Source organism: Anser cygnoides, chromosome 2 (genome assembly GCF_040182565.1).
Source record: "Anser cygnoides isolate HZ-2024a breed goose chromosome 2, Taihu_goose_T2T_genome, whole genome shotgun sequence".
In the NCBI taxonomy this organism is placed as follows: domain Eukaryota; kingdom Metazoa; phylum Chordata; class Aves; order Anseriformes; family Anatidae; genus Anser; species Anser cygnoides.
In genome coordinates, this window is record NC_089874.1 from 11,178,032 (window position 1) to 11,190,954 (window position 12,923).

Here is a 12,923-nt window from a genome sequence, read left to right on the forward strand (position 1 = left end):
TGTGAGGACTCTCTGAAAATATTTAAGAGGACAAAGTACCTTTGGAACCAAGTCACTGGCATGAATTCAATTCAAAAGAGCATGATGATCCCTGTATGAGCTCTGTCCTGATGGACAGGATCAAGCCACAAAGTATCTATATTCAAAGTGATAATTTGGTACATACCTTGACACTTTTAGGAGAGAGGTCAAGGGCTAAATCAGATTAGCAAATGAACCTTCAGTAAAGATGCTTCTGTGTCTGCCTCAGGGCATTTAGCAAGAGAGCAGGGAGATGGGAGTGCTATTGGTGCTGGGAGAGGTTTGTGGCTCATCAAAAATGAGAGAGAATTTCAGCCATAGCACCCACAGCTAGTAAGTGCTTATAATAACACAAATGTCTCACAGTATGCAGCACATTTTTTCAAACATGCAAGACTCCGCAAATAGGAATTGTCAGCTATTTTGAAGTCAGTTTTTAAAGTCAAGATCCCTCATCTGTATTTAATGTTTCTGAACCTGACTGTACTGTGTATTTAAAAGGGCCTGGATCCCCTCTGAAAACATCCAAGATATCACAGTTAACATCCATCGGCTGCATGTGAAACGCAGTATGGGGTGGAAGAAGGCCTGTGATGAGCTGGAACTGCACCAGCGTTTTCTTCGTGAGGGAAGATTCTGGAAATCAAAGAACGAGGATAAAGGGGAAGAGGAGGCAGAGTCAAGTATCTCCTCTACCAGCAACGAGCAAGTGAGTGCCACCGCAATGTTAGCAACCGGGGAAAATTTATTATAGGGTACAAAAATGACATACATTTGATTAATCTACTTTTATATTAGCCTTGTGCTCTGTCTGTGGTTTTATGGTAACTGTAAGAAGGTTCAAAGGCTTATTTTCCCCATGTTTTGTAGCTTAGTAATAGCAAGAATATAAAGTTTTTCTCTTTCCTCATTTTCTCAGACGACCTCTGGAAGGTTTCAAAATCTTTGTCACCTACAGCACCTTGATGAGACAGACCGAGATTTCTAAACTTAAACAGGCATGTTCAAGTTAAATGTCACGGATATCAGATGGACTGCAACACTGCCTTCTTGGACTCTCATCAAGGGACAGCCCCGTAGCTGTTCAGCCTTTTCACAGCTGGAGTGTGTTCCCTTTGGACTGTATTCTGTGTTACAGATCCTTGAGTAACACCAACCATGACATTTTCAGCCAGTCCAACTAAAGTTAGGTGCAACCATGGCACTTCAGGAGCATGTGACCAGCAACTGCTTAAAGTAATTCAAAAATAATTCTGCAAAACAATAAAAAATTATGATGCTTTAACAAAGGTGAAGAGCACAGAGGCCCAAGATAGAAAACTTTGCATTGCCACATGGAAATTCCCGTATCAAAGCTGGTCCTTGCTAGTCATTCATTGTCCAAGAGCGTGTTACGTATTCACTATCGCTGGCTTGGCAGGAAGATTTTCGTAACTTGCAGGATGCTTCTCAGTATTTCTGGCGACCTCTTCCCTGGCAACATCTTTCTTCATTTAAAAACACCAGCCTCTCTCTAAGTCTGTATTTTAAAAGATCAGTGTGTTTTGACCCACTGCCTCTGCCCTTTGGTCCAACAGGTCTATCATCTAATTTGTGGCTAAAATCTTAGAGTTTATTAAACTGGATGTTGCTTTAAGGGGATGCTTCTTACCAAATCTATTTTCTCTTTTTAGCTTTGTTTGCTTAGCTAGCCTTTTGTAGCCCCTCTTATTTAATGTTGTGCATGTAGTTGTGCAATACTGTAGAATGAAACGGGAAAACAGTCACAAATAGCATTTATGAAAGGTAACAGTTTTGCCAGTTTTTCGAGTGTCCATTTGCATATTTTCTATCCTGTCGCACCTGTTCATCCTTCACTTGGTTAATGCTTATACCTTTTCCACTGGTTTCCCAGATGGAGGAACACAGGAGTAACCATCAAACTCAGAGCTCTAAAATAATCTGCAGTGTTCTGTCACTAACACTAGCTAGTACTGGATGCTTCAAAGTCAGGAGTAAGAACTGTACTGTAAGCAACTGTAGGATAATATACCATTCACTTAGATCTTATCCTTGTTTCTACTTGCTAGAGATTGGCTTTTTTCTAAGCCATGACATTTAATGACCCTCCATGTATACAATTACAATAAATTATAGCAAGTCTAGATAATCTTACTGTCTTTCCTTATATACATTTTCTTTTTGATCATTGCTACTTTCTGGCTTCAACAAGATCTGCTACCTAATTATGAGTTGCTGATATCAGAATATTCCAAAAATCAATTGAATTTGCGTGTGAAATGAACACAAAGAACAGTTAAGGATATTTTAGCAAATAGATATTGAATATTAGAACTTGTGAATTGTATTCTTTTATCAGATTATAGTCATCACTGATAATGTAGAAGGTTTACATGCTTCTCATTTAATAACTGTATTCAACTTTGTATTTGCTAAATTAAACAATTGCAAAACTCACAAAGAAAATGTATATCAGTCATGTTACAGTGAATGCTACTCATATGAAGTGTTGTTTGGAATGATTCAGTATTCTTTTCTTAATGTTCACAGCTGAAGGTTACTCAGGAACCAAGAGCAAAGAAAGGACGACGTAACCAGAGTATGGAACTCAAAAAAGAAGTAAGTAACCTCAATTGCATGTTTGCAGAGATAGCAAAATACTAAAAGTCTGAAATGGTAATAGATGCTCCTTTGGCTTCTGTCACTTTTTACTGGTTTTATAGTATTAGTCTTAGAAATTCCAGACCCCAGAGCTTGGTCCTCCTTGCCAACAAACATAATCATACCTGCTACACGCAAGCCTCTGGTGTCACTGTGGTAATATTCTGTATCATAAATAAATCAACAGTCAGCTTACAACTTTTTCTTTAGAGCAAATTCAGCTAGTTTAGTAACTAAAACAAAAACAGCAATTTAAAAGTGTCTTGTGAGATCAAGAATATTAAGTTCATAACATGTCATATCCAAACTTGCCCACAGAAATTCTTTCCTCATCTATCCAACTCACAGACTGAGTGAATTGGGGGAAACAGTAACCTATGATCATGTAACTATGGAACTGTGTTATTATGCTTGTACACAAGAGGGCAGTTGCTGAGACAGCCATAAATCTAGCATTTACTAACTTTTGAGTACATTTTCCTGGCCTTGTTTCAGCTGCATTATGAACACTAAGAAAAAGTTGCACATATGCACAGGACTCGGGGCCCCACTACAGAGTACAGGGCAGGCTTCGGCTATTTCAGCACCAGAGCTATGTGGGATTGCCCTTGTGCCTGAAGTACAATTACTGCCACTCCTAGCACTTGCTTCCCTGTCATATCTGATGCTGCGGGGCTAGCTCTGCAAGGCACCTTCATCAGTGTGGTGGTAGTGGCACACCTCCCTTGTCCGTAGCTCCCCAGGGCACAAACTATATTTGAGTGCCAGAACAACTTTCTTGGACTACACTTTAGGATGTCTCATCATTTTAATTGCATTTTCTATCAAGCAAATTCTGTAATTTGCTTCATATATTTTTGCCTTAACGTTTGCTTTCTTAGCCCTGTTTATGTTTGATCAGTGATCCAGAAGTCATTCAGAGTGACCTATTAAAAGAGAAAATAGTTGTTGCAAAAGGGAATACACAGACTCTCGGTTGAGGTAACAAATGCCCCATCACACAGACTGCAAGTTAAAGGAAACAAACAATGTATACCACTGTCTTCAGACACATCAGATATCACCAAGAGTTTGCAGGGATATTACTTCTATCTGTTCTGAACAGCAGAAACAATTGATGTTACACTGTAATAACATGAGAAGCTAAACTCGGTACAGTACACTACGGTAACTATGATTTCTTTCTTGATAATTGTGTAATTACAGAAAGCTTCTGTGGTCATCCAAGTCTAGTTCTATATTATTGGAAGCAAGACCTAGACGCTCATTAGTCTTTCATCTTCAAAGCACCTTTGAAGTACTAATCAATCTTTGCAGCAGTTCTATGAAATAAATGGAATATTACAGACTCCAGCAGAGCCTGTTGGGCCAGAGTAAGCCCAGAATTTGCCAAAAATGTTCAGGCACCTTGGCCACACAGTTACAGTTTCTTCAGAAGTAATGGTAGGGGGGAAAAGACTGTGGAAACCCTTTACTGGTGCCACTGGGTCTGCAGCGATTCAGCATAGCCTCTGGTATTCTAGGGAAGGTGGTACTTTTTGTTGAGGTTGGAGAAGTGAGGGTGGTGAGTGTGGCATACTGATGCCATGTGTATGCTTTGTTCAGGAGAGCTCCTAGCCGAGGTCAGAAAAGCCTGACCAGAGCCTCCCCAGTATCAACAAACACCTTTCACATTAGTTGCTCTGTTGTTAGTCAGATAACATTTTTTCTCCGGGGCAGCTGAGAGTTAACTTGTTCAGTTGTGATTTGCAAGTTTGTTCTTTCTCTGTAGGAGCCAGAACCTGAAACTGAAGCAGTAAGTTCAAGCCAGGAAATTCCCACAATGCCTCAGCCCATTGAAAAAGTTTCAGTCTCAACTCAGACCAAGAAGTTAAGTGCCTCTTCTCCAAAAATGCTGCATCGGAGCACCCAGACCAGTAATGATGGAGTGTGTCAGAACATGTGCCATGACAAATACACCAAAATCTTTAATGATTTCAAGGACAGAATGAAAGCTGATCACAAAAGAGAAACTGAGAGAGTTGTGCGAGAGGCAGTGGAAAAGGTAATACTTGTCGAACACTCTGGTTTGAGGAGAGGAGGAGTGTTTTTTGTTTTTTATTTCACATTCCTTTTTGCTTTTGTAACATCCACCCTTCAGAAAGTGGGTAAAAACCCTTTTTCAAAGAGACCATATAAAAATAGTCATCGATATTGCTTTTCAGGCCATTTCTGTACCAACAGGCCTTAGTTTAAACAGAAAGCTTTTGCTTTTTTTTTTTTTTTTTTTATTCTAGTCCAGTGGAATTAGTTTGTGATCCAGAAGTGAAACTGATTGTTCATTCATGATTACCCTTTTCCAAAGCCTTCCTTTGTCTCCATTGTCAAGTGTGGTTGTAAACAATGATATTGTTTAAATCCTATTTGTAAATAATTTTTCTGTCAATCTTCTGACCTAAACGTTAAACAGATTGGCTGAAATTTGCTTGAATTTTCTCATCTAATGATAAACTGTCTAAAAATTTGGTACCTAAGTCTGAACTGGTCACCTTTGGCTGGAGAAAGCAAGACAACTCAGAGGATGATTTATCTGACCTCCCTTAGATGCCTGTCTCAAGATGAGAATTTCCTCGTGGAGGAAGGACTATGAAATGAATGTGGGGGGTTAGATGTTAATCCTGTAGGACTAAGATACCAAACTTTTACATACGTAAGCAGGGGCAAAGGAATCCCACTGACAATGAATATTAAAAAGGTACCTCTGAATTGAGGCATGTTCCATTTTGTATTTTCTCTTGTGCCCTTGCTGTAAATTCATATGCACTTGTAGATTTAGAAAAGACAAAGTATTTGAGATAAATAAATGCATAATTTTTTAAGCTGATCTTTAAGAAAATATACATGGAACCTGTGTAGCTGTTTTTGTAGTTGCCTTGCAGAATAGAACTATAATGGCATTTTTATTGTGGACTTCTCTTAGGGATGGAAGTTTTGTTATAGCTCTAAAGGAGATAACTTTTTGCTTTCTAAATAGAAGAAATCTCTAATTATGTTACCTCCACCCACATCAGAAACAGAGGTTTAAAGATGATAGGTTTATTCCAATAGCTATGCACTGACTTGCTTTGCTGAATTACTTTCTTACGGCAGCTGCGTACAGAGATGGAAGAAGAGAAGAGGCAGGCTGTAAATAAAGCTGTGGCCAATGCACAAGGTGAGATGGACAGAAAATGTAAGCAGGTGAAGGAGAAGTGCAAAGAAGAATTTTTAGAAGAAATTAAGAAGCTAGCAGGCCAGCACAAGCAGCTGATTTCCCAGACCAAGAAGAAGCAGTGGGTAAGTCTCAAAAATTTATTACCAGACAGTAACTGGAAATGTATAATGCAGACTGCAGGCCAATTGAAGGTGTATTCTTCCTTACTTTTAATGGTGTTGCCTTTTCACTTGTTTCTCAGCTCTAAGTTTGGTTTTTTTTCCTTTGTAGTTCAGCTTTCGAGTTTTCTTCACCTCCAAATTTGAACTCCAGGTTCTGTTAACTTTCATCTTACTTAGGTTGCGTTGATAGGACCATCTTCTTGAGTCCAACCAGTTGTTTGTATCAAAATATTTTTTCTAAGTGTTTCTAAGCACATGTAATTGTACTCCATGTCAGATAAACTCTACATTATGTTCACACTACTTTGATCTCACGGCCTGGAGAGTACCTAGAAAGTACAAACTCTGGCTGTATCCATTTGGATTCCCCTGCTAAGAATGCTGATATTGATATAATTTTGGCTTTTTCCTCACCTAGCTTTCTCTGCAGCTCTTCTATGTTCTTACATATTTAAAACATGACTTTCTAAAATAAATTTCCTTTCCTTTCTCAGACTTTAAAACCATATCTGTGGCATTGCCTGCTAAAAGCATGTTTTCATGTCCTTTAGAAAAGTGAAACCAGGCATCCAACTTACCATTCTGCAGTGCTACATGCCGCAAACTTTTCCCTGTTTTTTGTTTGTTTTGTGATTTCTTTTCAGCCCCAAAGTGCGTTCTCCCAGATGGCTGTGCAGCATCTGGGCAAACACTGCAAGTACTAGAGCACTGTCCTGCTCGTCTCTAGTAGAGTATGAATGGAAACTCTTTTTCCGAGGATCACTGAGCCTGGCACACGTACAACGTTGTCTATTTCTTTGATAATTTTCAGAGAAGAAGGAAATTAAAGCTAATGTTCACACTGCATTGTAATAGCTTTTGAGCTTTTATTTTGCCAAGTGTAGCTGAGAAATGTGCCGGTGCCTTGCCACAAGATGGCACGCTCAGCTGAGCACCGTCCCAGCTGCTGCTGCTGCCTGGGGACAGCCAGCCCTGGCTCAGGTCTGCAGCACAGTTTTTCTTCCCCTGTACAGGGCTGTTTGTGTTCAGCCTCGTTACTCCTTGTTCTTACAGAAGAAATGATGCCCCCTGCAGAGAAAACTGTGTTCTGTAGAGGAGTGAGAGAAGTACTGAAGTGAGACAATAGCTTGCTGCCTATCACAGTTACTAATTTATTTTTTTTAATAAAGAGAAAAGAAATTACTTCAAATACCTTTTGAGCTCCTGTAGAGTTTTCATTTCTGTTCCTAGGAGAGTTTTACTGGGTGTGTTACGATACGGCAGTGCTTGGGTCTCTCAGTTAGCAAATTCCTCCCTACGTACCTGTCTCTGCAGACCCCAGAAGTTATTTAGGTCTCAAACTTGATCAAGTTACTGTGTTTAATTAGTCACCAGCCCCTGGTGTCTGTGTACGTGTTTTTGCTTGTGATACATGAGAGGGAAACTGAATTGGCTTTGACCACTATAAAACGATGTTAAATCTGCTCCATTCTGTGTGCACACGGGAACTGTTGCCCCGTTCAGCTGATAAGCAGTAATTCAATCACAACAACTTGATTGTGAGTCCGGGCTCTTTGCTATAGCTGGCTTTTGTTTTTGGTTTTGTCTTTTGAAGGCAGAATTTAGGAAGGACACTCCTGAGGCTTCCATTTGTCTTCTCCAGTGTGTCTTTACCTTGTCCTTTAGAGTGCCGCGGTACCACATCACTGCGTCTTATGATCATGTGCGTGATGCCTTTTTCCAAGCAAGACAATTAAAGATACAAGGAGCGTTTGACGCTCTCACCTTTTCCTGTGGGCCCAGAGCTGTCAGTTACCACCTTAAATGATGGCCTTGTACAGGCAGCTGGTTTTCATGTGGTGGGAGAGGGAGGGAAGGATAAACACCTTTGCATTCAAGCTGATGGATCTGCCTGCCAACACACAGCCTCAGGCGGCTGGAGCTGGTCCAATTACACAACTCCCCAGCGATTTGTCCTTCGGTGGTACTAATGACAGTCCCTGGTGTGTCTGTGGTGACAGTACCACTGTTGTACGCTGCTGTTATAATAATGATACCTCCTTACTAAAATCTCATGTAATTAACACGTACTAAATGAGTTTTGGTGGCTTTGCTTTTAATTAGAACCAGAGACCTCTGGTTTTGCGTAATGCAGATGTCTAGGCTTGGGAATACAGCTGCTATTATTCATACTCTATCTGTATACCTAAAAAAAAAATAAATCTGGTCAGAATAAAGGGATCATTTTGTTGGTGCTAGACAGGCACACGAGCAGACGCACTCCCAGCCCTCAGGAGCTAACGCACGGTTAAAGAACCACATAATCTGTTTCCCTAGCTGGTCCCAGTCCCCTTGGCTTAACCGAATTTCATTTTTATATCTTCAGAAAATTTGGACTTCATGCAGATGCCTCAAGTGAATAGCAAATGAAAGGAAGAAACGAAAAGGCAGAGATAATGGTCATGAGGTTCTGCAGTGTGATGGTCTACAGAATGCAGGCTGGAGTGCTGCTCCTGTTCTGTTTCTTTTGTAGTTTCTCCTGGTTATTTTACTTGCATATAAGCACCGCTTAAAAGTGGTGCATAGCTCATTGTTAACCACTGTCTCTTCCAATAAGGCTTACATGTATATTTATTCTAACTTGCAACAGGTTGTTTTGAAGCGGATGAGTTTGTCCGTGAGGGGTGCTGTCTGAAACAAACCCCCAGGTGACTGATAACATTTAGAAAGAGGAAGATTCAAAGGGAAGGAGGCCTGAGGCCAGCTGGCATTTTGCCTTCTCTGCCACATGTGCTGGTACCAGCTTGGCTGACACTTTATTTTCCTTTTTAAGGGGAGATATACATCCCACACGTATGGCCAGCATGTGTAAAAGGAACTGCAGGATCTGCAGATCAGTTGTCCTCTCCTGCCTTAGCTATTTTTTGATCTCTCCAAGCAAGCAGATGTGAGCTGGTCTCGGGGCTGAGGCCCGTGCTGTGTGTAATGGAGAGGTGCAGCTGTTCCCTGCACCTTTCCAGCAGATGATCCTAATGGCTCCCACAGGCTCGTGGGCAGCCAGCAACGTGAAAAAACAGGAAAACAGGCCTTGAGAGGACACTTGTTTGCAGACATTTGTACATACAAACTTCCCTGGATCTCAAATATAAAAACAAAGCGGGGAGGTTCCCTTCTCCTGCAGCTCGGGCAGTCCCTTTATCGCTGATGTAAATAAAGTTACTGGTTTAGCCAATGTAAAAGGCAGCTTTCTTGTACCTTTTAGTAGTGTGTAGGTTTGCTAAGTTTTTGTTTTGTTTCAAGGCAATTGGGTTTGTTTTCTTTGTAGCACTCTGTTTTAATAATGCTGTAGCTAGACTGCAAAAAAAGTAAATTCTGTGTTACTCCGTGGTGTGCACACAGCCTGCACATTTCTCCACCCGTTTCCCAGCATACAGTGGGTGTTTCAGACTGGATTCTTAAAAATACTCTCTGATTCTGAGTGTGACAAATTCCAAAGGACAAATCTGAGATCATTAGATTCTGTTTTTCAAGGGTGCTGAGTTTAAGCAGCTCCCTTAGCAGTCACGCTACCCAGATTTATGGGTTTTTGTCAGAATGTTAGTTAATGCTTGTGCAGCACTCCTTTAAGTGGTATAAAAGCAGCTGGAGACAGAGCCCCTTGCCCGTCTGGGTGCCGTACTTCCTCGTGGACTCCCAGCAGCGTTGACCAGCACATTGATCCCCTTGTTTAGTTCCCCAGAGGCCACAGGGTTATTTTCAGCTACCGGGGAACTGGGGGCACTCTGCGTGTCCCAGGGTGGAAATTGTCTTTGCCATGGCACTACCCAGAGCCAGGTATTTCTGCAGAAATCAGGGGCTGTGCAGCGTGTCTTCTTACAGGAATTTTGTACTATGCAGGCAACCATGCCAAGGCCCAAGAGCCCGTGTTCCTCCTGTGTTCTCCAGGCCTTCCCTGGCTCCTGAAAGACGTGAAGGTCAGGGCACTTCCTTGCTATTCCCAGTAGCACTGGTGTAGCAGGAGGTCTTGTTTTCACCAGACTGCAGCGCCATCATCAACCTCTGGACAAATCAGGCTTGTAACAAAACCTCAGGAAAGCAGATCTTGAAGTCTGTGCAGAAATTGCTTGCTCCGGGAGTGCCTGTTGATTTATCATAGCTTTTAAGACCTAGATCAGGATGCCACTATACAAATGTAGAGTGAAAGATGGTTCTTGTATTATGCAGCTGAAAAATCTCAGTCCACTGCCCTGAGAGGTAAGTTTTCTGAAACGAGAGATGGGTTTTTCAAAAGCAATAATCCAAAGTATGGAAAATATGAAAACATTGTGACTGTTTGCTACAGATTGCTGCTTTTCTCAGCATGTGTGAAAAGTGCCCTGCTGTGTTTGGGTGCCCCAGGCATAAGTACAAGAGAAGTATTGCTCCGTGGGCACTGGTGAATCCACGAGCAGGTGAAAACACGCGTGTGTTTTAAGAAGGGGTCCTGCGAGGGCAGTAATCTCGTCTCGTTTGTTCTCTCCAGTGCTACAACTGTGAAGAGGAGGCCATGTACCACTGCTGCTGGAACACTTCCTACTGCTCCATCAAGTGTCAGCAGGAGCACTGGCATGCTGAACACAAACGTACCTGCCGCAGAAAAAGATGAAAGAGCTGTTCCTCCCCTAGTAAACCACCCCGATGATTGCTATTCTCAGACACAGCGGTTTTTGTTTCCAAGAAGCCAAAATTGTTTAGAATTTGCTTCCCATTTTGCACCAGCCTTTAAACACTTTTCGTAAAAGAAATTTTGCACAGTAATTTCAATCTTCTGTTTAATGCTCCTCCAAAATTTTGTCAGCGAAATGAATTTAACATCTCTGGGAGCAGGTTACTTTAAATAATTTTAAACTAGAGAATTTGTTGCATTTTCAGCAAATTTTAAAACATTTTTAGGTTTTACAGAGATTTTAATCTTTAAAAGCAGCAGATCTAAAAAATAAAAAACCATGCAAGTTTAACAAAAGGAACATTTAAAAACTAGATCTGAATGTAAGAACTACAGAACTGTTTCAGAAAAACGAAGCATACTACCTTGTAACATTTATTTCTTAACCTTGTTGAGCTGGTTTTGTTCAGCTTAATTTTACTGTTTAAAGGCATTATCTATTGGTTATACCAGTGGGTACATGATTGAATTTAGGGAACAGGGTTGACACAGCAGGTGCTAGTCCTGCGTATTTTTTCTTAAATATTTCCCAACTGTGTTTTATTTTCATTATTTCTTTTCAATATATAACTTTTATAACAAAATATTAGCTTTGATCTTGTAGTTTAAAATCACAGGGAACTGGGGTAATCTTTTACTGAGCTGGATCTTAGAGAAAAATGAATATTTAAATTTTGAAGTTTGCACATTTCATCTTTGTCCTAACATGAGTGCTTGTAACAAGAATAAGAAAAGCCAAAAAAAAAAAGAAAAAAAAAAACAACTACCTTTATTCATATGTGGAATTATGAGGCATACAAATTTCTTTATTGCGCCCCCTTCAGCCTCCCCAATCCAATGTCATTTGACTGCCTATGATCTGGTGTCACCTGGTCCATTGTAACTTGATTATAAAAGGAGAAAAAGCACTTAAGTTTCACAGAAGCCGTTATGTTTGTAGTAATGGGTCATTGCCTAATAATGAGCTCCATCACTGTACTCAGAATGAAGAATAATGCATGTTAATTTTCTTGTATTAAAGATGCCGTGATTTGTAAAAAGTCTGTATTTTGCGGAATGTCTGGATTAAGAAGCATTACCAATAGGAATGGATCGATAGTTGAAAAATGATTTTTTTTTTTTCGTTTGTTTTATATATAGATATATGAATTGCATCCATGTTCAGAGACAATTTTTTAAATAGATGTAAAGCTTACTTAAATAGCTTTTCTTTTAAAGTGTCTCCGCATTTTAGTTTCTTTCAAAGATTGGTCTTAGACTGAGTCATATGCCCATTAATCATCCAGCTATTTTTTGAGAAGTTAGAGGAATAATTTGTAAATATTTATTTAGATCTTTGATATTTATTGAAAGCAATTACATGATGGAACGATGGAAGCTGAAGAATCAGGAGGAAAGCCTTTAAAAAAGTTTTCTCTAGGATTTGTCAGGGTCATTGTAAAGATGAAAATATAACTAAGACTTCTGTGAACTGCCATTGAAATCCTGATCTTTTTTACTTACAGTGGTGATATAAGTTAATTGACTAGATACTGCCAAATAACGCCCAATATGTTGCAGAAATTAAGTGGTGAGCTGATTGGAAAAGAAAAATAGTAAGTAGATGGTAACTTGTATTACCACAGCTACATTATTGCCTGATAAATGTGTAATTAACTTTTGTCGCCTCTGTGTTGTGACTGTAAAACACTTCACAACTAAAAATCAATCTTGTTCGATTACTTTACGAGTTCCAAAACTTCGATCCACCCCTATGAAAGCAAGTTATTGTGGAAATATTTTTGGTGTAAAATCATTCCAGAATATGTAATATTTAACTGATAGCTGCATGAAAGTAAGATTCGTGTTACTTTGGCTTTTTTGTCTCTGTTGACACGGTTGCACATTTCCAAGTTACTACAGTGTGAAAACTGTGTGTTTTAAAGAAAAAAAACAAAACAAAAAAAAAAGATTGTGGCCTGGTTTTGTATAAGTTTTAGGTAAAATTACAATTGATTGTTTTAGGAATCATGATTTAAAATTAATTTTTCTGCAAATCATAAAGCTATATTAAAGTGTTGAGCTTAGCCACTATGCACATTGTAATTATTCATTGTGGCTGTCCAGTTTATGATGCATTCTGGCATTTTGTAAGCTGCTCTGACTAGCAATATATAGAGTCATTTAATGTGTTAACATTGGGTAATAAATGTATTTAAAAAAA

General features: G+C 39.8%; 1 protein-coding gene across 6 annotated transcripts in view; it reads left to right on the top strand.

Annotated features, from left to right (window-relative positions):
- Positions 1–11,483, top strand: part of ZMYND11 (zinc finger MYND-type containing 11) — a 106,227-nt gene extending 94,744 nt beyond the window's left edge. For all 6 annotated transcript variants that reach the window (XM_013185736.3, XM_048050543.2, XM_013185738.3 and 3 more), the window contains 5 exons: positions 523–730; positions 2,572–2,640; positions 4,454–4,726; positions 5,812–5,997; positions 10,538–11,483. In XM_013185736.3, coding sequence (XP_013041190.1) covers positions 523–730; positions 2,572–2,640; positions 4,454–4,726; positions 5,812–5,997; positions 10,538–10,660 — 859 coding nt within the window. In that variant the 3' untranslated portion in view covers positions 10,661–11,483. The remainder of the gene's footprint in view (positions 1–522; positions 731–2,571; positions 2,641–4,453; positions 4,727–5,811; positions 5,998–10,537) is intronic.
- Positions 11,484–12,923: the final 1,440 nt, after the last annotated feature.